Source organism: Parasteatoda tepidariorum, chromosome 1, assembly GCF_982258835.1.
Source record: "Parasteatoda tepidariorum strain Cologne lab strain chromosome 1, Ptep-v5.0, whole genome shotgun sequence".
Taxonomy (NCBI): domain Eukaryota; kingdom Metazoa; phylum Arthropoda; class Arachnida; order Araneae; family Theridiidae; genus Parasteatoda; species Parasteatoda tepidariorum.
In genome coordinates, this window is record NC_141755.1 from 36,627,328 (window position 1) to 36,654,073 (window position 26,746).

At 31.0% G+C, this 26,746-nt stretch overlaps 1 protein-coding gene across 3 annotated transcripts in view; it reads left to right on the forward strand.

Annotated features, from left to right (window-relative positions):
* LOC107439925 (uncharacterized) overlaps positions 1 to 26,746 on the forward strand; it is a 72,041-nt gene that overhangs the window by 20,172 nt on the left and 25,123 nt on the right. For all 3 annotated transcript variants that reach the window (XM_071180001.2, XM_087161871.1, XM_087161868.1), the window contains exons 11-26: positions 145 to 693; positions 2,163 to 2,438; positions 3,251 to 3,414; positions 5,689 to 5,841; positions 7,750 to 7,912; positions 8,435 to 8,797; positions 11,774 to 11,906; positions 14,117 to 14,409; positions 16,191 to 16,415; positions 17,435 to 17,504; positions 19,554 to 19,807; positions 22,250 to 22,423; positions 22,570 to 22,686; positions 24,137 to 24,256; positions 25,103 to 25,225; positions 26,320 to 26,376. In XM_071180001.2, the coding sequence (XP_071036102.2) occupies positions 145 to 693; positions 2,163 to 2,438; positions 3,251 to 3,414; positions 5,689 to 5,841; positions 7,750 to 7,912; positions 8,435 to 8,797; positions 11,774 to 11,906; positions 14,117 to 14,409; positions 16,191 to 16,415; positions 17,435 to 17,504; positions 19,554 to 19,807; positions 22,250 to 22,423; positions 22,570 to 22,686; positions 24,137 to 24,256; positions 25,103 to 25,225; positions 26,320 to 26,376 (3,234 nt within the window). The remainder of the gene's footprint in view (positions 1 to 144; positions 694 to 2,162; positions 2,439 to 3,250; positions 3,415 to 5,688; positions 5,842 to 7,749; positions 7,913 to 8,434; positions 8,798 to 11,773; positions 11,907 to 14,116; positions 14,410 to 16,190; positions 16,416 to 17,434; positions 17,505 to 19,553; positions 19,808 to 22,249; positions 22,424 to 22,569; positions 22,687 to 24,136; positions 24,257 to 25,102; positions 25,226 to 26,319; positions 26,377 to 26,746) is intronic.

A 26,746-nucleotide genomic window follows, 5' to 3' on the forward strand; every position in this document is an offset into this window, starting at 1 on the left:
ATATTATTAATCTAGTTTAACAAGTTCATATTAATACCAATTTTGATAGCAAAATAATAAAATAATTTTTTTTACAGAATTGCTTGGTAATTATCTTTTATTTAAGTTGACTTGTAAAAAATTAAACAATTACTTTAAATTTAGGTGGTTTGCAAATGAAGACCATCGGGGGAATTGTAGAAAGAAGTGGTGTAATACAGCATTTTTGCATGAAGACAAGATATTCAACTTACACAAGCTCGGTGAAGGAATGGCCAGCTGGAGAATATTGCATTTTTCAGTACGGGGACAGATGTCCACTGAAGTTTGAAAGTGGATACATCACTTGGACAGACAGCCACAATCCGTTGTCTGATAGCTCAATAAATGGTTTCGTCCCAACTGGCAATTACACTTCGCAGACAACGACTATTTACTTCTGTTGCAGGAAGGACCGTAGTGCTGATAACGCGATTTATTTACCGAACGATGCTCCTTTCTACCTATTTAAGTATGGAAAAACCTGTCAAAAAGTGAAAGGAATGTCTGAAATGGAGCATTATTTCCATTTCAATGAAGACGTTCAACCACTTATGCCCTGGAATAATGAAGAAAAAGTTATGGGGAAACCCAAACATGGAGGACGATACCCAAGTATTGATAGCAGCGGATATGAGAAGGGACTAGCTTTGTCATATTGCTACTATGATATTTGTGAGTAGATTTTAATTTAAGTATTTATTTTTTGCATGGTATTTATTTATAGATGGCATTGCTTTTAGAACAAAGTGATATACTAATTCTTAAAGGTTCATCAAATATTTACAATACAATACAATACAATACAATACAATACAATACAATACAATACAATACAATACAATACAATACAATACAATACAATACAGTACAGTACAGTACAGTACAGTACAGTACAGTACAGTACAATACAATACAATACAATACAATACAATACAGTGCAGTACAGTACAGTACAGTGCAGTACAGTACAGTACACTACACTACAGTAAAGTGCACTACAGTACAGTACACTACAGTACAGCACACTACAGTGCAGTACTGTACTGTAGGTACTGTATTGTATTGTATTTGTTGGAATAGCCGAGAAATAAGAGCTCGATTGTCAAACCATTAGCGCATTAGCTGTTTGACTAATCAGTTAGAAATAAGCTCAATTAACTGAAAATTTTTATATTTAAAAAATATCTCTTGTTGTTATTATTTTGAGAATTACTTATTATTTGATGAAGGATAATGCAAAATAAACTGAGAAAAAAAAATGTGATCTAAACTACCAAAATATGGGAAAATTTATCGTCCTTTTAGCTATACGGGAACGCCAAAGATCTCGATAATTTTTCCCAAAGCACTTTGATATTAATTTTGGTAAAACTAACAATAAAATATGGCTTTATAATACGTAATAAACTTTGGTAGATGTGGTAAAATTTGTTAGTTTAATCATGGTACCTTAGAAACATGGCATACAAACCATTTATTCGGTTAAATTTCCCTTTCACTTTTGTATATTTTACTAAATGTGTGGTAATAAAAACTGTAACTTTGAGAACCAGAATTTCCGGTAGACCGTTACCATATAAACGAAAAAATTACTAAATGAATGATTTAAATATGGTATGATTTAGTTTCGATTACCAGGAATATGCCTTTTTTTCTTTTTACCAGAAATGCCATTACTATACAGTAAGGTTATTTTACCAGAATTCTTTTCTCCGCGTGGAATAATTAAAAACGAGAAAATCCCAAACGAGAAAAATGTTTAAAGTTTCAGTTGATAATGAATCAAATTTGAAACTAACTTAAAATAGGTTGTTTAGTCAATTGGTTGTTTTGAAAAACAACAACAATTTTTTTTAACAGGTCGAAAACAATTTTCAACACCTTGATTTATCAATTTAAATGTTTTTAAAATCTTACACTAGAAAAAATAAATTATAAAAATTTATTTACTCAAACGAAGAGAAAAAATTGTTTCCTTGAGAGAAGATAGTACTATTTTCTCAGAATTAGTTATGGATTAGTAATTTCTCGAAATTAGTTATTGATTATTAAAATTATATTTTTCCTCTGTAATATAAAAGCTTATAAAACATGATTGCCGTCTTCTTTTTTGAAATTATAAATTTTTTTTCAACATTTAGCTCAGAGCTTGAGAGGCTTTCGTGTGCTAATTGATGAAACTGGACTAGTTGAAACCTACAGCCGTTACTATGATGACCTTTCTTACGGTATTCCACACACAGAAGTTGGCAAATTCCTGAATGCTTATACATGCGCTATTTATCCTGTTACAAACCATGAGTTTGATGTGTGGAAAGTGAATTGTTCTCAACCAATTTATGGACAATATGTTACATTGCAAGTGTACAACAGATTTGACAGTTTAAACTTTTGTGAGATGAAGGTCTTTGGAACAGGTTGGTAATATGAGTTTAGTACATTTTTGATTAATTTTTTAAAAATTTTTTTTGCATTTAACAAAGCTTACGAAAATAAAGAGGTATCGTATTGTATCGGCATGTCAACTATTACTAAATATAAATTTTCTTTCGAACTTTGAATTTCGTCGCAAAATTAAAAGCTCAAAGAAACTCGAAAATTTGAAGGAAAATTTAAAATTTCAAAACAATTACTAAAAATTTAAATTTTTATACATAATTTAGAACTTTATTACAAAATTAAAATTTTATTGCAATATTGAAATTTCAATGAAAAATAAAAATATTATTACAAAAGTAATAGTTTTAGCTTTTAAATTTTCTGTAGCAAAACGTAATTTAAAAGTTAAAACCCTAAACTGCGGGGGTCGCTCTCACGACTTTTTTAATCTATAGTTTGTCTAAGGGAAGAACTTCCCAAGCCATTCGTCTGTACCCGTGGCGGTGACTATAGTAACGAGATATAACTATTTCAAGTAGGGGTGTGGGGTCATTGCTTAGGACAGGTTTTGGCTCGGGTTGGCGATGGAAAGGGAGTCTTTTTCTTTGATCTATTGTGTTAGCCCTAGAGTGAAGAGAAGCTACCCTCCCTGAAATGCACTATTCTTGTCTCCATAGCAGCAGACGGTCCCAGACTTTGCGGCGGTAGGACTTCTTGCCTTGATGATGACTGTAGGTGCATGTAGTAAAGAATATTTTTCGAATAAAGAGTTTAGGTTATTAATTTATTTTTGCAGATGGGATGTGCTGGAAAGTAAGGAATATTATTTATACGTATTTATATATTTTAGAATCTTGTGGGCAACCTTTAGGGATGGCTTCTGAAGAAATATTCGATTCCCAGCTAAGCGCGACATCTGACGATGATGGAGAGAAATATCACCATACAAATGCGAGACTTAATTCCAACAATGGATGGTGTGCTAAACTTAATGACAAGTCAAAAAACCTTACAGTAAGATTGATTTTTATTAACATAGTCTTTTTCTCACTTCTTGAAGTTAAAGTTACAATCTCTTTAGTAACAATACCGCATCTGACTGATTTTATAATATTAATTATGATGGTATTACACTGTGATAAAGATAAATAGGGAGTGATAAGTACTGTATGCATGGGTGTGTGTTTTTATAATCATAAATAGGACTGTTAAAAATTAAAAATATAAAATATGTAATTAATTTTTGTTTACTAACTATTTACATATATTTTTATAACAGTACTGAAGTCACTAAAATATACTAACAGACATATCATTAAATTAAAAAAAAACAGGAAGAAATACAGAATAATAACAAAACAGAAATACGAACAGGAAGAATACAGAATATTATCTATTTTTCTGTACTTATGAAGTAGTGAAAAACAAATATTATAAAAATAATACAGAAAAAATTGATAGCATTCTCGTACTCTAAGCAAGTACAGTCCTCAACTCCAGAACATTCTGTGATACCTGTTTTTGTATGATTTAGCAACGGTATATTAAATAGTTTCTGAGTTATCCTGTTATTTCTTAATTTGCGCTAAAGCTTAAAGTATGGTACCTTTTGTAAAAAATTGTAAAATGTCTGCGTGTTTTGTATGAATATTTATTACGTATTTTGTATGAATATATTCAAATAAATAAGTCTCTTCAGCATCTTTAGTCCCTTCTAACGAAAGAACATAGTATCCGAGGCTTATTGTTTGAAACTGAAATATTTTGTAGATGTACTTCCTAACGGTAGATGAATAAAATTTGATTTATTTTAAACATGCAGATTTTTTGAATATTTTTACAAACGGTGCCATACTTTAAGCTTTAGATTGAATTAAGAAATAACAGGATAACGCACAAACTATTTAATATGGAAATGCTAAATCACGCAAAAACAAGTATCATCAAATGTTCTGAAGTTGAGGATGGTACTTGCTTACAGTACAGGAATGCTGTCTATCTTTTCTGTATTATTTTTTAGTATTTATTTTTTAATATATTTCATACATTTTTTCTTTTAATTTAATTTTTCGTCAATTACTATGCTTTCTTGAGACATAAATATAGCTACCAAAATACAGTAAAAAAGTTGTTAAAATGCACACAGCAAAAATTAGTTAGACATTTTACCTTTTTTAATTTTCAATAGCTCTATTTAAAATTATAAAAATTCCCACCCCATGATTACTGTATTTATCACGCCTTTTTTATTTATATCCTAGCGTAATACCATAATTAATATTATCATAATTGTAATATTTTGAAGACTGTATAATGCCATCAAAATTATTCCTATTGTAATTGTCATACTTTTGAATTTAGTACATTACCTTCAAAGTGGTTATTATAGTAATTATCATAGTTTCGAGGGCAGTATAATACAATCTAAATGATTATTATTGTAATTATTATAATTTCGAAGACAGTATAATTCCGTCAAAATGATTATTCGTGTAATTATCTTACCTTTGAAGACAGTATAATACCATCAACCATCAAAAGGATTATGACTGTAATTATCAGAATTTCGAAGGTAGTATAACACCATCAAAATGATTATTATCATAATTATCATATTTTCGAAGGCAGTACAACACCATCAAAATGATTATTATCATATTATTATTATTATTTCAAAGACTGTATAATACCTTCAAAATGATTATTATCGTAATTATCATACCTTTGAAGTCAGTATACTACCATCAAAATGATTATTATCATAATTAGCATACTTTTGAAGGCAGTATAATACCATCAACTATCAAAAGGATTATGATCGTACTTATCATAATTTCATAGGCAGTATAAAACCATTAAAATGATTACCATGTTATTTATCATACTTTCTAAGGCAGTACAATATCATCAAAATGATTATTATCATATTATTATTATTTCGAAGACAGTATAATACCATCGAAATTACTATTATCGTAATTATCATATTTTTAAAGAGTATCTGATCCCCAGTGGTGGCTTAAAGCTCACTGATCTTCAGATCGATGTTTACTAAGTTGTCTTTAAAGTGAAGGTGGCTTGTGTGCTATGCTAACCACATTACCCTAATCATGCAGTCGGTCACTCAATTATTGAGTTTTAACTTCCTTGACCTAACTGACCCCCTACGATCTGTTGCACGAATGATTTTCTTTTCTACCTCAACCTATTATATCACAAATAAAATGCTTTATCGTGGTATTTTTAATTGCCTTAATTAAATTGATTATGTCTGAATCAATTTCTCAGGTGTTTCTTCAGAACATGACAATGGTAACTGGAATTGTACTTCAAGGATTAAGTAATACTCACAAGCGGACAATAGTAAAGAAATTCCATTTGGACTTTAGTAACGACACTCTCAGTTGGATGTGGGAAGAAGAACCAGTTGGACAGCAAAAAGTAAGAAGAACCAGGAACTGTTATCTTACATTTGTCAAATCATTGATCTTATACTAAAATTGTTATTTATGCCTTTTTTTCTAAATTTACATACTCACTTTAAATATCTGAAATGTGCTTCAAATATCATTATTTTGCACAAAATGCCAACATGCAGTATGAAACGATGGTGGATGTAGAATAATTTTTTTTATTATTATCGTTTCTTCATATACAGATATTTAAGAAGAAAAAAAAATACGTAATATTCCTAACAAATGAATGTTGGTTTCTGAAATTGTAAGTGAGAAATAATATTATAAAAATACTTAACGTAACATTCGTAGTATGTACATGCATATTGTTTGCTTCTGCAGGAATTAGAAGGTTTAGAGAGATTTTGTATAGTGTTTGTCTTGTGTTAACCATATCGCTTACCTTCTTTCTTTCCCCTTGGCTATTCTGTGACTTGCAGGAAAATGCAATTGCGCTGGGAATTTCATGAAATTTCAAATAGAATTAGAGGTGAAGTTAGTTGATAACTGTAACACAATGCTAAATCTTTTGAATATTATTTAACAAATACTTTTAACATTAGCCAAAGCAAATCTGCGAAGGTCATAAGAAGCTGCAGCATACTTATTTGCTTAAGGACATTTATGCACAGGGCATTTATTGATTTAGCTAAAATACGTTAAAACCAAAAGTTATCAAATTCCAAACAGTTTGGAGGATAATATGTACAGTGCACAAAATAAAAAAATCGATTTCTCAGGAACAATTCGACCGATTTCCCTCAAATTTTGTAGTTTTCCATATAGAACTATATTTTTTAAAATAGATTAAAAAAGTGCATACCTAACAATTCAAAATTATATTGACAATTATAGAATAAAATAATGAAATTTAATAAATATTTTCTAAAAGTTATACTTTGCAAGAAATTGTCTTACCGCTCTTCTGACTAAACTAGGGGGACCTAACTTCCAAGATTGTGGCTACCGTCTATATTTTGGGCATTAAAAATCCGAATACGTTGAGAAAGATATGTTTATTCAGAGAAAGCATGTTTTTGTGTCTGATTTCGTAATATAAAATATCTTCTGCTCGGACTTATTTTATGTTACCCCCTTTAAAATTGAGTCCTAGAACGTGAAGATCCGATTTAAATCTTAAGTTTTTAGGGTGGTCCCTTTTTTTATTCTGCGCATTGTACAAATGAGGGAGAAATTAACAGTTTGGCAAAATGATTTGTACAAATTGAATATCTACCAATGAATAGATGCATCAATCTACGAAGTGTTTATAATATCCATATAGTTTAAAAGCATTGAATAACATATTGTTTATTCAAAGTGGTAAACGTCTCGTAGACAAAAGATTTCCGTATCGTGGTTTGTGGCAGAATAATCACCAAGTCTTGGAAACTTCCGGGCAGCCGCCCGCGGGAAAGGGATGTAAGGAAGAAAGATAGAAAGAATTACAGAAAGGGACCAACTCGAAAGGCATAACTATCGTAACCACCCGTTTTTCGGCTCATAATCAATTTGGTGCCTTGGCGATTGCAGTTGGCGTTTCTGATCACGATACGGAAATATTCCCCATAGTTCAATCGGAAGTTTTTGTTTGTGTGATGTGAGATTAAAAATGATACTACAATTTATGACTCCGATCCAAAATGTTAATGGCAATTCACTTTCGTATAATAATGTTTTAGCTCTTTCTACAAGAACTCTTATAGCTCTCTCGACTTTACAAGATATTCTCGAAACAAAGTGAATTAACAAATGTAAATACATTCATCAAAGTGTGAGAAAGAAGATGTAGACTATACCATCATACTTTCCTCAATATCGTTTCTGTTTAACGTAACAAAATTTATTGTTTTGATTTGTGTATTAAGTAGCTACAGCATTTCTCTTTTTCTAGGTTTACGTATGTGACCAGTGTGAATCGCCAGTTTACAATAATGATCTAGAAATTAGGTTTAATCTTTTGAAAGGAATTCCCACTAGGTTTGTAAAAATAAAAATTCTGGAATATTACGAGCAACCTTGCTTGAGAATGGAAATATTAGGATGTCGAGAAAAAGGTAATATTTTATAAATATGTATGTTACTGTGAATGATCGAAATTGGTGGTTGTTGACTTCCACCAGTGAATGTTGACAATCACATAGTCGCTTTGGTAAATGTCCGAAATATATATTAGGTTCAATTAAGTGCCACTGCCTAGTATGACCTACATCAATGCTTTTTTAAGGTTTAGTGCCACTGTACGGTATACAATAGCCACTATCCAATATGCATTTAACCGGTACTCCGAACACATTTCTCCAAACATATTTCTCCTAATCCATCCTCAGCAGGTCTTAAAATATCAAATAAATGTAATAACATCAACGAGTAAATTGATATCAAATCGAATATAAAAAACATTTTGGACATTCACCTAAGCGACTATGTGATGTTGACATTCACTGGTGAACGACATTCTTTTGATTTAGGTCATTAAAAGTAACATATATGTAAAACATTTATGATTTAAAATGCATTTTCTAAAGATAAATCAGCAGCAACATTTTCAGTACTATGTTTTAAATTTTAATTTATAGAAATATGCGGAACTGTTATGATGACACCGCAAGGGTATGTAAAGTCTCCAAACTATCCGCATTATTACGGACAAGATAAATCCTGTTCATGGACAATAGAACCAGAACCTGGGAAACATATCGAACTGAATTTCATCGTTTATGATCTGGGTGAACAAGAAGACGTTCTCAAGGCTGGTAATTGCAAGGATGAACTTATTGTTTACACTGGCTACGGGAATAACACCGCAATCAAATCACCAGACGGTAAGTTCTTTCCGAAGAGGATAATTTCTAACGGACCTATGAAGATCCATCTGCAAAGTTGCTTCAGGTATTCAAGGAGTCGATACAAAGGTTTCTATGCACACTATAAATCAGTTGGTAAGCATGCAGCTTTGCAGTTTTCAAATTATAATGTAGTTAATAAGGTTGTACAATGCACAAAATGAGAAAGCGGACCATCCTGAATAACTTTTGATCTAATGATCGAATCTTTACGTTCTAGGACTCAATCTTAAAAGTTCGAAGGGATGACTAATTAACCAGTACAGAAGAAATTTTAAGTTGCAAACTGAGACGAAATAACGAACTTTCTCTAAATAAACATACCTTTTTTTCAACGGATTTCTAACCCTTCTGAATATTTGGGGTACCCGCAATCTGGGAGATATTGTTTAGTCAGAAGCGTGGGCCAAGTTGGACTTGTTAATTTAACTTTTTGCCTATTTTACCATATCTCTAGAACTTTCAAGTAAACTGAAATTTTTTTTACACACAATTATAAAATTCAATCTTCTAAAGATAATTCCATACAGAATATAACTTATAGTAGATATTTTTCCTTTTTTATTATTTTTTTTAATTATTGTCGAAGAATTCTGAATTGTAAAATATATTCATATATTTATTTAATACAATTTTTAAATAATTTTAAAGAATGTAGTTTTAAATGGCGAAATACAAAATTTGAGCGAAATCGGCGGAGAAGTTTCTGAGTAATCAAATTTTGAAAAAGTCGTATCTCATTAAAAATTTGATTTCTCAGGAACTATTCGAACTATTCGCTTAAACTTTGTATTTTGCCATTTAAAATTACATTTTATCAAATGACGTAAAAATTAATACTTTACAACTCAAAAGTTTTCCCAATAATATTAAATATTTACTAAAAGTCATATTTTGCGTTGAATTACTTTTTTGATAAACGAATTTTATAATTGTGAGCAAACATTTTTCAATTACCCTTAAAAGTTCTTGAGATATAGTGAATCAAGCAAAAAATAAAAGTAACTTTAAGGGGCCCAAACTTAGGACCATTCTCCTGAGTAAACTATGGGGACCATATTTCCCAGATTGCAGCTGCCCTTATATTTTGGGGGTCAGAGGTGTGATTTCGTGGGGGGGGGAAAGGTATGTTTATTAAGAGAAAGTATATTTTTGTGTCTAATTTTGTAACTTATATAAGTAAGAAAGTATATTTTTGTGTCTAATTTTGTAACTTAAAGCATCGCCTGCAGTAATTAATTTGCATATTTGAGGTCACACCCTCAAACTGTTAAGATTGAGTCCTTGAACGAGAATATCCAATCATTAAATCAAAACATATTCAGAGTGGTCCGTTTATTTTTTGCTCACTGTACATAAAAGTGAAATAATAAATTTTTAAGAATTTCCATTTACTAATCTACGTTCCATGACATTTCCGTCACGTCATTGCGGTTCCTCCGCTTTGGTTCCGTTTTCATTTCGGTCCCGTTACTGTTTTGGTTTCGTCCTGATTAAAGATTTCTGTCTCCAGGCCGAAATCCGAAAATTCTATCCAAATTATTCCTTCTTTGGAAAAAAGGAAATGTTTAAAAAGAGGCTAAATGTTAGCAGCATTACTAAAATAGGTAGGTACTTTAGTTATGTACTAGAACTTCACCATGGGATATTGTGACGGTCTGGAAAACATTCCTGAGGATGATCCGAATACATGCCATCGCAATTTTGATCCTCTGAAGAGTGGATCATTCCCCTGCATCGATAGCCGGATGATCTGTGCGTGAAGTCGAATACTATATGGTAGAACTGTTTAACGAGGACCGATACCACGCACTGTTGGTCCCTACGTAAGGTGATAAAATTGGTCAACCACCCGCTTACTGACTGCAGCCATATATGATTGACAGTTTTCTACTGGGAACAGTGTCTTTACGAGCAGTCCACTGCGGTACAGTAATAAAATAGAAATGAGAATCATTACAAAGGATGGTTGATATATTTGGTAATTTTTTGAAATTTCAATATCTGTAAAGAAAACATGAAATAGCGATGTCAGTGACATTAACAGGACCGAGACGGCATCGATGCCGAAACGGTGGGACCAAAACAGCGTGATCGAAACGTCCTGCTGCGGTTGAGCCATTTAACAGTTTAAATTATCTGTAACCTTAATGTGGTGCTAAAGTGTACTCCTTAACTACTTTTAAAAACTTTTCTTTATGACGCATACTTTTTAAGCTTTATTACCCAATACTGTTGTTGAAATTTCATTTTAACACCTTACTAAGGTTGCAGAAAAATTTCATTGCATTTTAGTTAAAGTTTTAACCCATTTTTTTTAGATCATTTATAAGCTCAAACGCTAGAACTGTATATAGGAAAATGGTTATCTTTTTTCTGTCAGGCAATTATGAGTAAATAATAATTATTCAGTCACAATAATGTAATCAATAATATGATTTTTTAATCGATAATAATGTAAATCAATAATATAATTTTTTAAATACCGGCTTCGTAAATTTTTTAAGTAAATTTTAAATTTTTTTATAACGCCTGCTGATTAATTTCCATTTGCAAGTTGAAAAAGTCAAAAACTAAATTAATCATCGAGAATTAATTCTTCATATGCACTTGTTTTTATTTCACTACTTAGGTTAAAGTCAATACCTAAGAAATTTTTTTCAATCAAAAGGATCTTTAAATTATCAAAATGTTCTCTATTTAGCTGTATGAGCTATTTACTTTTTATCTCTTTATTTTTATTTATTTTTTATTTTTCACTACCTTTTGTTTTCTTGCATGTCTAAAGAATTTGTTCTAAAAAGTTATTTCATTTTAATTTATAGTCTATGCGTATTAATTATGAGTTATGAAAATGAATACTATGTTGACGCTACAAAATAAAATGAATATTAAATTACAGGAACATTGATTGTTATAAATGAACTTTGATACATTATTTTCGTTCTTGATATCACTAGTATTTTAGCTGACCAAATTAAAACTTTGTTAAAATAAGTTTTTAAAAACGTGTTAATATGTTTTCAAGCATGATATTCATTTGTTTTTGAAAAGTTAGTGTTTTATTTTTAGATTGCCCTGGATGTGATGTTGGAGATTTCCAGTGTTCTGATGTCCATGTTTGTGAATCAGTGTGTGGAAAAATTTTATCATTTGGACATCCCTTGAATTATCAAAATAATCATAATTGTAGGTGGTTAATCAGGTGAGGAAGTTTCATAATTTTGATTGTCTTTCAAAAATGTAAGAACTTTCAAGAAAATGTAAAATTAATGTTCTATTTACTTGTTGGTGGTGGCTGGGGTTAAATTTTTTTACTGTTTGTAAATTGCAAGAGTTAGGAATGCAAATGCATTTTTTTTTGTAATTAGCAAATGCTGAATTATGCTTTCATAGTTAAATTTGAAACAATTTGACTGAGCAAATGATTGATAAATACTTTCTTAGGCTTGTATTTTTTGTGCTTGGTCAACAATTTAAAACAAGTTAGATTTGAATTTGATATTCAATCAAAAAATTGGCGCAATAATTTGCATCGAAAGTGCTATACATAACTAAAGAATGATTGGAATATTTAATAGTTTGCTTTAATAATTTTTTTTTCTTGAGGAGTGATGTTTAATTACTGTTTTTATGACACATTCGTATTTTTTTAATAACCGTCGTTGAACAGCTGCCACAATTTTAAGTTTGAGACCATCAGTACTCAACTCCATAGTCTTGCAATTTTAAACCCAATTCAGAAGACAACAGAATTCTTGGATCAAGTATTGGGAGAAATTTGACATGGTGGAGGCCCTTTTGATGAAACTAACCCTCATTTGTGTTATGTGGAGAGGAAAAACCACGAAAATGCCCTACAGTTAGCTTGACGGCAAGAGTACATCAGCCCATGACCCGTCTACCGCTAGTAGGCGAGCCTATGTCATTGGGAGGCAAGCTCTCCATCCCCTGAGCCCCACGGCTTGAAACAAGTTCGCATTCGAAAACTGTTATCAAACTTTTATGATTAACAATAAAACTTTAAACTGGACGTCTATAAAATATTGGCATTTAAATTTTCTTTACAGCAATCTTTTTGAAAATTATTTAAGTTGGCTAGTTAACTATTAAGTTTGTCAGACGATTAAAATATCTATCCGTTATTACGAAGTAAATTTCGCTAAACAAATTTTAAAATAAACTACAGTTTTGCGAGTGTTCTGTTATGCGTTTGTTCTCTTTTCATCATTGTTTGCAGTTTGTACTAGTATTGCAGTTATCTTATTCAAGAAATTTGATCGATTAAGGAGAACATTGCCTCATTTAGATTTTATTGAAAAGCATTCAACAAAAAAAAATAAAATTCATTTAATGATTTGATTCACACAATCAAAAATAGATTCTGAAACTTTCGGAATTGTTCTTATTCTTACGCAACTGTTTTCTGCGAAATTCTGTGGTCGGCAATTTTGTTGAAGAATAGAAATTTTGTTTCAGGATAAAATTTTTTTAAAAAGCGTTATACTTAATGTAACATACAAATCAGTACAATTTATTGGAAAATGCAACGAAAAAGTAGTGTGGATAACTAGTTATTCAGTCATCGCCAGAATTGAATTTGGGAAACTTATTTGATAAGCAAGCAGATTATCAAGAGTCTGGCCGAGATAGCCCGGTAATTTAGGACGTTGGACTCTTGTTCCTGAGAACGGGATTTCGAATCCCACCGGCCGAAAAAAACCCGTGTATTAAATGATGAGTGTACACGCTAAATCTGATGGGATAGCAAAGTCCTATAAGCCTCCACAACAAATTATACCTCTGTTGGTACTGAATTGGAGATTGATCGTTCCGGATGTATGTAGGGTGCACCCAGTAAAACGGATTTTGACGTGTGTGTTGTTGCAGTGGTATTCTTGGCCATATATGATGCCACTGAAAAACCAGAAATGTACCCACTGTTTTAAATTCGCTTGGTTTCCAAAGTAAGCTTGATGGCATGGCAAGTAGTCAAAAGAAACAACAACAACTAAAAAGCATACCATCTTACAGTGCGATCGGATTTTAACTAGATCATTTTGGAGAAGAAATCATTTTTAAATGTATAGTAAATGGGGAGATAATATGCTATATTTTGAGCAATAATCTAGAGTAATTGATCCAGGTACCTTGCCGTAAAATTTAAATAATACGGTTTCGACAAGTATTCGCGAATTTATATTTTGCCATAATCTACTGGATTTCCTGAAAAAATGACTGTCAAAAATAACGTAATTCAACTCAAAAATTTCTAAGCTGTCAAAAATGAGAGTTTTATTTCTGCGAATGTTGGTTATGGATTTTCGAAATTAAATAACTACTAAGTGCACAGTTTAATTTCTCAAGTTTAAAGTTCGTTTTTATGTAACTAATATGCACTTTTTTTAATATTAGAGCACAACCGTCTCGTTTCATCAACCTTACTTTTCAAGACTTTGACATCGTTGGTGGTGACAACTGTCAAAAAGACTATCTAGCTGTTTATGATGGAGACACAAATGACAAGTCTAGTTTAATTGGACGTTTCTGTAACAGCAAGAAGCCCCCCGAAGAAATTGTTTCCAGTTGGAACACATTGCTTTTGGAATTTTCCTCCGATGGCGAGGGTACAGGAAGGGGATTTGCATTGAAATATGCTTCCAAGAGCTTTCAAATGCCTGCTGATATACAAGTTTATGATTTAGATGGTTAGTTTTATTTCATGTAGTTTTTGAATACATTTACTGCAAGTCAATACTTGTTTACATATAATTTCACTCCTACAAAGAGTTTAGGTCTCGCAGTAAACTGATAGTAAATATACGATTCCCAGTAGTAGTCAAGCATCACTAGCTGCAGTCAGTAAGTGGATAGGTGACCACTTTGATCAGCCTACGTAGGGACCGGTCCCAGTTAAACTCTTCTGTTTTATTTTATTTTATAACCGTCGTTGAACAGCCGACCCAATTTTATGGGTTTAAGACCACTAATGTTATACTCCGTTGCCTTGTAATTTTAAACCCAATCCAGAAGACAAGGGAACTCCTGGATCGAGTATTGGAAGAAATTTGCTTTTGTGGAGGACTTTTTAATGGAGCTAACCCGCATTTGCGTTACATGGAGAGGAAGACCACGAGAACCTTCCACGGTTAGTCTGATGACAAGACGGTTCTTACCCATGATCCACGTCCACCACGTCATATTTCACGTCAGCACTGTGGTCGCAGCAAACTGGATGCGGAATTCCGCTCTATCCCCTGAGCCATCGCGACTCAAAAAACTGTTCTATTGTAAAGTGCTGAACTTCGCGCGTAGGTCCCCGGGCTACCAAAGTGGAGGAGCCATCCCTCCTGCAGAGGATCAAAATTATGAAGGCAGGTCTTAAAGTCATCCTCGAGGATGCTTCCTAGATCATCGAAGATAGCCCATTGTGCAGCTCTAGTACGACGTAAATAGAATATCTACCAACCTGCAAAGGGTTTAGAAAGTAATTTTATACACTTGTGCCTGCGAATGCATATTTAAATCAACTTAAAAATGTTTGCATAAGGGAAATTTTTATCTTGAAATAATGCCGTTCTTTGGTTAGAAATTCGTTTGACAAATACATTATGACATTTAATACTGAACATTAATATATTCACATAAATACTAAATAATTAATTGACATGTTGGTACGAACAAAGTAATGAAATCTCATTTTTGAAAATATAATACTGTCAGTCATTTCAGTGAAAGAATCACGTTTATGTGGTAAATATTGGATCACGAGCTTGGTCGGCAATTTTGGCCCATGATACATTAAGACCTCTTTTTATTGCTCTTGAAAAAATAATTTTGAACAAAATAACCACAAAATGTACGACTATTTAAAAAAATAAATGCATCTCTATGTAGCTAAATAGTTTAAGTTTTTTTTCCTATTTGAAACATCCCTGATTATATCAAAAATTCAAAAGAATGATACGCTCACGAATAAAATCTTTTATTCATAAATGATCGTGTACGATAAAAAACTGATTATGCAAAAATGATTACGTATAAACAATCAATTATTACGATTAAATCAATATATGCTCAGTTTTAAAATAGTAATTCCAAATATGAAACAGTAACCCAAGTTAGGAAAGGAAATTAACGTTGAATTTGTCAAATTTTAAGATTTGAAATTTATTTCTTAGAAATAAATTTTTAAATTTATTTCTAATTTCTATATAATTGGCAAATAAAGGGACAAATAAATAATAAATTTTCTTGGCGAAAAAGTTTCATAAAACCTTGTTAAAGGTTAACAATTGAAAGAAAGTATTTTTCAAAAGGAACAAATGTTTTTGTAAATCGATTATTTTCTGAAGAAATGGTACATAAGAGCTGACCATTTTAATATGAACTAAGATAATACAATTACGATTTATTAAATAGTACTACTATTATAATTCTTTAATAATTGACAAACATTTCTAATGAAATTGTATTATTTTTTTAACAGACGAACTAGCTTGTCCACCACCATGGAAATACTATAATGGAAATTGTTATAACGCCTATCATGAAGACCATGGAATCCAATGGTATGAGGCTGAAGCGAAATGTAAGGCTCGTGGAGGTGACCAAAATGGTCACTTAGTGAGCATTTTAGACAAAAAGGAAAATGCAGTAGTTCATTTCTTTTTAACAAACTTTTGGGATGCAAAACACAAATCCTTATATATAGGTAAGTAAAGTAAAAAATAATTGTTTTATTTTAGAAAGAAAAAAATCCTAGCAACTTTACAAAGTATAATTGAAGTTGAAAAGAGCAAAGGAGGGATTCAAATCATCAAGAACCAATTTGTTTTTTAATAGGGCTGTATTACAGTAATTTGTAGCTTAGAACAGTTTGAAAGATTTATTCATTAATAAACTAGTTTCAGATGCCGACCGTTCTATATAATGGACAGGAAGCTGATCTCACATCCCGTATAAGACATGGATGTTCTTTCATTCTCCGTACTATGGGTCGTTACTATGGGAGCAACGTTGGCCCCCCTAATATGGTGACACTGAAAAAGTGGCCAAAAAATTTACCCTACTGTGACCAGAATGACTACCTTCAATTGGGTGGGCACAGAAAAAAAAAGAACTAGTTTCAGATGGTTTTAACTCCTCCCTCTTTATCTTAATAACTATTAATCAGAGTTCGTAAAATAATTTTCTCCCTTGTTCTCTCAATGCACGCTACTGTTTAATTCATTTTCTACATTTTCTTTAGATATACGTTTAAAAAAATGCTAAACTATCTAGTACTCGGAAATTATAACTTTTTTTTCTCCACATCTTCCAAGTTTTTGTTAAATATACTTGGTATTTGAACTTAAATTGTCGACATGCTAGAAGTGAGAAGAAAGCTTCTGATAATAGTTCATTAAAATTATTGATTCTCATAGTTTGATGTGATTGGCTTTTCAAAACTGAATGGTTTGTTCTACGTAATGAAAAAAATGGATATCTGGTCACCAGAGGAAGTAAAATTTAAATACTAATCAAAAAATTAAAAGGCAATTTATTTAGAATTATCTACTGTAGTGTTAAACTGATGAAAGACCTTTGATTTTTGTTAAAGAGTATTGTATATTACTATAGTTATATGTTGTGTTTATTAAATTGTATTTCATGTGCTTTGTTGGTGTCTTTTTGTAACAAAAGGATAGACTTACTTTATGTATTTTAAATAATAGTTTTTATTTGATCTAGGTTTGAATGATGAAGCAAAAGAAGGAGTTTATAGATGGAGTGATGGAAATCCTATGATTTATACAGATTGGTAAATTTATACACAAATAATTTTTTATAGTAATTTTAGAAATTTTAAAACATATGAAGTATTTAACGCTTACGAAATTAGAGTTAATCCAAAAATATTTGTTTCGGTTATCATATTGTTCTGGTTATCATCAGCATAAAATTAATGAAAGTTATTCACTATCCATCATAAAAAAAAAAAAAAAAAATTCTACCTGAAGTCTTGAGGTCCTCATCATAGATAATAGCATTAATGTGACTATTTCTTTTTCCGACTTTCTGGGTTTGTTTGTATGTACTGAGTTGGTCTGAATTAAATTTTTGTGTCGTGTTTTTGTGAAAAAATTTGTTCTTCATATTTTAAAACACCAGATGGAGATATAAAAAAGAAGTACTTTGGGAAACTATCCTGTTTTGATATTCTATAAACTGATTGCTGAGATGAGGATTTACGCAATTTAGTTTACACCAGTAGAAATTCTTATACCTTACTCTTCTACCGGAAGTTGAAACAACCTCCACAAATACTGCCCCCTGCCGTCGAGAAAATAAAACATGGTGGAAAATAAGGTATTGTTTTTCTATAAATATTTTCGTATCCCTAATTCAAAGGTTTTTCCAGTACTGTTATTATTACGCTTTTGATTTAGGAATTTAAAACTAAGAGATAGTTTTTTTATTATTATAATAATGCAATTCTGCGCTATATTTTAATATACAGTTATTTAAAAAGGCGTCTAATCTTATTAACCGTTTTACAATTATTATTTTTCGTGCAAATAATGTTAATATATTGTTATAATTTACTGTTATAGGGATTTGTTAAATGATTAAGAACTTAACAATCAACTTCATGCACAATGTGATGCAAGCATAAACAGTCTTTAATATATTTGTTCCTTTGGCAAAACGAAGATATTAATTAACGGTTGTGAACTCACCAAATGTTATAACAATACAAATGTTATTTTAAAAGAATGATTACGTAGAAAAAATATTTTTGTTCACCAATAGATCTAAATATTTATAATAGGGGAGAGTGGGGTCAATTGTAACAGGGTACGATTGTAACAGAGCAAAATTTTCGAGTGTCGGGTTCCAGATTTGGTTCCTAGGTGGCGCGCAAGGTGTATTTAATAAATCTACATGTACACCCCTGCTGGCAACCATTTTTATGTACTTTTGAAAGAGTTACATCACAAAAGATATTTTCACGCTACGTAAGCACTTTTTTTGGTATTAGAATATTATATTGTAACAAAGTAATTTTGTTTGAACAAATAAAAATTATTAACCGAATATGTAAGTGGACACCTTAATTAACATTTCAGAAAAAAAGATTAGTTTTGTTAATTAACTAGCATTGTTTTTAACAAATGAAGCTGAAATGGCGTCTTGGGGACGCTTGTAACAATAAGTAAAGGGACGATTGTAACAGCTGAAAATAAATAATCTTATGTTTACAAACCATTACTTAACTCTTTAAGAACCACCAATAGTTTCCTATATCATTTATATTATGTTGCATGTGCATTATTTTATTTGTCACCTTTCACAGCATAAATTAAAATTTTTAACCCCTTAAAGTTAAAAGTTTAACCCTTTAGGTCTCTGCTCATTATTATTTTTACTCCTAAAATATCACTACTATTTTGATCAATAAAAAAATATATCACAACTATGATAATATGTATAATTAACTATGTCTTAGTTGAATTTATGAACTGTTACAATTGACCCCGTAAGTGGGGACAATTGTAACAAGTGCACGACTGTCAAAAATTGCTAATAACTAATATAATAATAATTAAAATAAGGTACTTATTTTTTTTCTAGTAGAGGATAGTCTACTTTACTCGTCTGTCAATTAATACTTATAATATATTGGATTTTTTGTTAGTTAAAAATAGTTAAGTAAAAAATGTCACAATTGACCCCACTCTCCCCTACTAATAGATGATAATATTTGAATGTTAGCATATATGAATAAAATTATATTCTTTTAACGATTCTCAAAAGCTGTTATGGTCAAGCTCTCATTTTCAAGGCTGTTATAGTTACTCTATTGCAGGGCACCCGCAGGTCGTACTCTGAGAACACAGCCAGACGGTGGTGCATATCAGGATTGTACAATGTTGCGAGTGGACAGTGGTCATTCAACTGCTCATTGGCATGATCTACCTTGCTCTTTAGGAAATTTAGCTTTTCACAAAGGAGATGGTATTTATTGGGGAGAAGAAGACCCAAATAAATCTGGTGGTGACAACGAAGTTCTTTCCTCCATAAGTAGTTTCATTTGCAAAATGAATAGTGATAGACTTGCAGGTATGCAAACGTATATTTATTTTTCCTTAATAATAAATATTTTGCTTTTTCGGGGACTTTTAGTCAATGTGTTTACACTACATTGTCATTATAAAGATTTGTGTATTGGGTACTAGTCACAGAATTGCACAATATTTTTTTAAACATAATGATATTCACAAGAGATTAGTTGTATTACCTGCTTTTAAAAAAAACAACATGTTACAGCAGCGTCGATATGATATCATATCACGCATTCAGATGATCCTTCTACAAAGATCAGTAAATGGAAGTCTAAAACAACTAAAACAAGTTGCCACCAGCAGGACCCGCCTTAAGGATTTCAAATTATAGTCAGTAAATTAGCCAAATATCAAAAGTATTCACCAATTTTCGAAAGTCTTCGTCAAATGCAAATCATAACAATTTTTTATGATTAAATTTCTTTCCATAGAAAACTATTTTATGGTAGCTTGTTTCAGGCTTATATTATTTGGACTAAATTCTAATTGGTTGTGGGGCGCATCTACCGAAAATTACTGTAATCGAATAAAAGATAGTGATTTGTTTAGAAAAATTCCTTTTGGCGTAATTTTGAGGATCGAGTTAAATATATATTTTACTTTCCAGTGGAAAAATTCGTTCACCAATACTTTTGCCGAAACACGATTTTATTCGCAAAATTTACGATTTTATTGCATTTGGTGAGTTGACGAATGCTTAGCGTGGGTCTTGAAACAGTCGCCCTCAAGCAACCACAATACAGTTTTAAATAGTCGATGAAGCTGCTGAAATAATATCCCCACATCATAGGAAATAAATTTTTGGCGTTCTCAAACCTTTATTTATAATGTGTTACATCTGATTTCCAAATTACCTTAATTTCTAATTACCATCTGTCGCATTCATTTATTTTTTCTGCCGTCATCACCAGTGGTTTCCTTTTCCCTTTCTTAAAAAAATATCTCTAAAGGTAGAACAATTCTGTAAATTTATTACAGGAAATTTCTGTTCTCCGAAACTACGGAAATTTATATACCTCTTAATCTGTCCAAGAACAATTTCTTTTTTTTTTCGAAATAGATAAAACAAGCGACCATTCATGTAGATTTTATTTGCTTGGGTGCAGATTTTTTTCTTTCTGTATAGGAAAAAAGTTCTATATAAAAGCAAAAAATATCTCGCTATCATGATTGTTGTTTCCTGGTCTATCCTGATCTACCATGGTGATCTATCGTGTGGTTCGCACATGTTTCCTGTTGCGGACCCGAAAGTCCTTGGTTCGAACCCAGCCCGCGGCAAACGTAACTGTCTTCCCGAGCGCCTGTATTGATGACCACTGATAACGATACCAAACTCTCTCGCTCCTCAACAGATGGCAGCACTACACTGCAACGTCTCATTCCACGTTTAGAATTGGCACGATAAACTGGATCACACTAAATGTCGCAATTTGGTTCACAATCAACGTTTCTAAGGACGTAGAAAACTACTTGGTAGAAAAATTCAATGTTTTTATTAAATTTTGACTCACGTTTTCACACACACGACATTTGATTGCACAGAACAGGCTAATATGGACCAGTTTCTTGTAACATTTGCTGCGTGCCAATTTTTCATAAGTCTTTCTCTATGGCAGCATTTTTAACTCATTTTGTTTTTAGTATGTCTCTCCAATTACCAAACCTTTTATTTGCACCTCATATGTTACAAAGCAAAAGAGCTCTGATATTTCATTGTAATAGGATGTAAAAATGCAACAAATACCTTTGTAATTAAAAAATGATTGGAAAGATCGTTACTCCTTTCTAATCGGGAAACACCTATTTGATTCCATGTGATTCTGTAGGATACTTAATTGGCCAACTTTCACAAGTACTTAAATACTAAGCGTTTCTGTAACAATCACATAACACATTGACATGATAAAACATGCTGAATAAAATAGGTTTCTGACAGTACATTCATTCACTATCTTCAAATTTTTTTTCAAATCATACAGGCCTTTTATATCACACGGAAATAAGTGCTGCATAATTTACAAGCCTTCTTTTGAATCTATAAAGAAATACGTAATTTCTTTTAAAAAATTGAAACAGGTTTGAAAAAGAAAACGCAAAGGTTCCAAATAAATGAAAGATAAAATAAAGCTGAAAACAATATCAAAAAGAAAGCGGTAGTTGAGAGAGGCAAATCAGAAAATGTTGAATTTCCTATTGAAGAGTGATGGAGAGTTTATGTTACTAACTAAGGAATCAGGCACCATATGAATGAAACTAGATTTTAGCCCGTCAATGTCACAGGGATTTACCGCCATCCTTTTCTGGTATGATAATTTTTGGATTAAGCATGTCTACTTCTTCCTCCTTATGATAATTAAATGAAGCTCTTAGATTATAAAGTATATCTTACAGCTTAATATTTTTATGTTACTCATTTCAATTTCTTAAATTTTTATGCTAGGCATTTTGGAACGATTTCCTTCGATTCCTGCTCAGCTGAAATCAACTAGTGCAACACCTATAGTGGTGACAGCAGAAAAATACTTTTCGTGTAGAAACCAGGAGATTATTTCAACTCAGTTCGTTTGCAATCTAGCAGAAGATTGCAGGGATGGAAGCGATGAAGATAGTTGCTGTAAGTATCACACAGATGAAATTGATCGTTTAAGTTATACTTTAAAATCTGAAAAGTTGTGTAGTAACTTATTCAACTTGATTGCTAAATAAATGCTAACATTTCTTTTAATATATCAATTATAAATTTATTTATTATTATTTTAGCTCAGACACAGTGCCCTCAAAGCAGTTTTCGATGTCACAATACAAAATGTGTGTCGATGGCAGCTTATTGCGATTACAAAGATGATTGTGGAGATCTTTCTGATGAATTTAGATGTGGTTGGTGTTCTTAAATCAATTCTGTATTTTTTAAAATTTATTGCTTTATAAAATTGATGACATTTGACACCTCACTTGTAGTTTGGGGATAGTTAAAAATAATGCTTGCGTTTTAAAAAGTTCCTTTTTGATGGACGTTAAGAAAAAAAAAGATATTTGGAGTCTCAGTATCTCAGTAATGAGCGTACTTGAAACCACATTGAAAATAATCTTATACGATGCATCTTTATTAAATTAAGTATTTAAATTGCTTTAAAATAAGAAAATAATGCAATAGATAAAGTCAAATAGTTACAAAGTATCTATAGTTACAAATACTTTTGTAATATATTAAATATAAAAATATATAGAAAATTTACTATTCTTTTATTCTATATAAACATACAGCTGAAGATAAACATCCACGATGCGAGTCCTATGCGGCGTTATATTATCTTCTAGCAGCCAGAAATCATCACCTATTGCACCAGCATAAGAGCACACATAAACATCAAAGATATCATCTATATACACGTGAGCATTCACGGTTCCGTGCGGAAAGATATGCAGGTCTCAGCATCCACCTAAATAAATACTATAGTTCGTTCCCCAGGAGTTGACACTTGACTCCACCTTCTCGGACGAAGAGTTCATTTCAGCGCGGGAGTAAGAGGAGAAAAGTCTTCACGCTTGAAATTGACACAACCCTTAATGCCCGCCAAACGAAAACAGTGAATTCTTTTTCAGTCACTTACTTCGCTTTATTACCTGCTATTATACCTTTCCTTACTTTACGTAATTAAATACATTGCTGCAAAATGTCTCAAAAAGGACAAACTATTCACTCAAAAGAGAGAAATAACATCAAATTTATGAAACATTTAATGTTAAAAAATGCATATAAATAAATGTTTTTGCCATATGATCGTCAAATAGCAACCCTGTTCAGGATTGTTCACATCTTCTCCCAAAAATAGCGAAATAGTCTCGTCTGATACCACGTGATGAAGGCGGAGCCAATTGCCAACTCCTGGTGAACGAACTATACCTCACACACAGGCATTTCTTCCCTGGTATGCATCTCTTTCAAGGACGTTTGAATGATATCGGGTTCCAGGTTATCTCCAAATCAAACAACGCCTACTATCTCTTTAGAGGCTAAACATGGACGTCTCTGCGAAAAGTACAGTCTTTTGTTCGTCAGTCATCCAGTTTACATGTTGCGCTAACCTGAAATATTCCTTTATATGGAGTGACAATAGTGGCACGGATTAAATTGCATGGCATTTTTCAATAATTATTCCATACATTGAAATGAAATCTTAAGAAAATTACCTTTATGAAAGGTAAGAGGAACCTTGCCTACATTATATATCATTCGATTTCTTTTCTTGCAATTTAACAATATTGTTAAAACTAGCTGATCTTTGTATAAAAGATAAAAAGGATATAATATTTATTAATATTGTAGATCACAGAGAGTGCAAAGCAGATGAATTTCAGTGTAGAAATGGGCAATGTATACCTTTTGAACAAAGATGTGACTTGTTGCCTAATTGTTATGACAAGTCGGATGAACATGACTGCAAAGGTATGATTTGATTCAGTAATAAAATATGTTTTATAAACAAAACAAAATTTTTTATTTTTATTATTTTTTTTATTTTAGCGAAAATTAGTTTTTGAGAAACAGATTTAAGACTATTATAGTACAATTCTATACTATAAAAAACTCCGGTTCTTTTTACATCCTTCTCTGCATATTTGACGGCTTAAAGCTGTTTTGGTTGACAAAATGTTTTTTTTATGCTTTTCCTCGAAAGCCGTCAAATCAAATTTTAGTTTTTACGACGCAGTTTCACTTACTGTACAATAACTACTTTTTTTCGCATCATTTTATGATTTTTTTCTATACTTATTTTGTAGAATAACAGAGTTTGATAAAATAACATCACTTGTCTGCTGGTAAAACAGGCGCCTGTTTTTAAATAATAATATTTCCGTGAGTTAAGAGGTTTTACATTGGCGCAGCAACTGACGGTTTTTTTCGTAAATTTAATAGTTTTTTTTTTACTGCGTAATGAAATAAGTAAAAATAATACCGTATAAAGTTACTCGATATAAAATAAAAATTTATTCACAAAGAATGAAAGTTAATTAATTCAAAATGTTATAACAGTCTAACAGACAGAAACCATTAAACATTTTCATTGTACTTTTTCATATAAAGCTTTTATGAAAAGTAAACTATGTTACATTTACAAATCCTATAATTTTTTAAAATTTTTTTTACATCAGTTGAAATTAAAAAATATTAGCATCTTTATTATACAAAAAAGAAAAAACAAAACATGTAACATGATTTTTATTCACAATGCCAGCAAAAAATGGTTTACTTTCATTAGTTATTTCAATGATAGTTATTTATACTTTACAGGTTCTTGTAATCCAAACAGTACTTTTCAGTGTTATGATGGTACTTGTATTCCGAGATATACACTTTGTGACGGTCATCGCGACTGCCCTGGAAAATATCATGAAGACGAACAAATAGGATGTTGTAAGTTAAATTTGAAATGCATTTTATTTCATGTAGCAATGCAAATTAAATTTATTAATTTCGTTTATTTGGTGTGTGAACATAAAGTTGTAGGAAAATTTTAAATTAAAATATTTGAGATAGCTATAAAAAAAACTCTAATATGCCTAATTAATTATGCATAGCTATGCTTAAATTCAAAACTTTCGCAAAAACTAACTTTGCTGTTTGTTTAGATATTTCAAAATCTTTTAGTGGAAACTGAAGTTTTAAAATGATTTTCTGAAATTGCCAATGCAGCAATTTTGGGAGCCAATACAGATATTAATATATAGTATCTTGAAGCCTGTAGTACATAATGATATTCATATTTCAACCAAGGTTATTAAAAGAAACCATGCTTAAGAGTTTAGAAATTTTTCCTCTTCGATAACTATTTTTTATGAAAATATTAACTACGCAGGGCAAATTTTCGATGTTCTAATTTTAGATTTTTGATTTGTTTTGTCAAAAGTTTATTTTTTAAAGCTAAATTTTTCTTTCAGCATTCTTAAAGAGCATGCTGATTTTAAATTCATGTGTTAAAATGATTTTTCAACATTAGCAGTTTTGAAGGATTTAGATTGCTCGGTGGCAAACTTTTTTTTCCTCCAAAAAATAACATTCTTTTTTTCATAAAACAATGCTAGTTTAAAAAACATTCTTTTACAATGACCCACAGTATAAAAGCAAATGCTTATTTCGATTGACAAGAACATTTATTTTTGAGTTTAACTTTTAAGCTAGATAAATCAGTTAAAGGTTGATAAAATTTTGTTTCTAAATTTCATCACTGATAGAATGGTTAGAATAATATAAAGCTCTTTACACCTCAGTTAAAATTAACATCTGTATAAAATAAAAATTTTAACTCGAAAAAGAGCTGAGTAAAAAATTTGTTATAACATGCTAAGCCAAAATTCTAATGAAAAAGCCGTATGGTTAAATGAAAATATATGTTATTGTATCTTTTGATAGTACTATTTCTATGATAAAGATCAAAGGTGTAGTTTTTTGAATGAAGGTATTTAAACTCTTCGTTATTTTTAAATCCTTCTTTTTTATCGCGTTTGCAGCTCGAAGAGAAGATAGAAATGGAAGAGGGGAGGAAAAGAAACTTTGCTCTAAAACAGGTATTGCATTAAATAATATTTATTTATTAATTAATTTATTTTCTGATTTATGTGAAAAATAAAGTATAGAAAATTTTTCTTATTTATTAAAATGATTAGAGCATAACGCATTGCCTCATAATAAATTTTACGTCCTCTAACTTCCAAATACAGTCATAAAAATGAAAAAAAAAAAGCCCATGTATATTAATTTAGCTTAATAATTACTCCTTAAATTCACTTTTAACATCGTATAGTAGCTAAATTCAGTGAGACATCTTACATAATTTGTAAAATATTGTAATTAAAAAAAAATATATAAAAAAAATACATATACATATGTAATATATATATATATATATATATATATATATATATATATATATATATA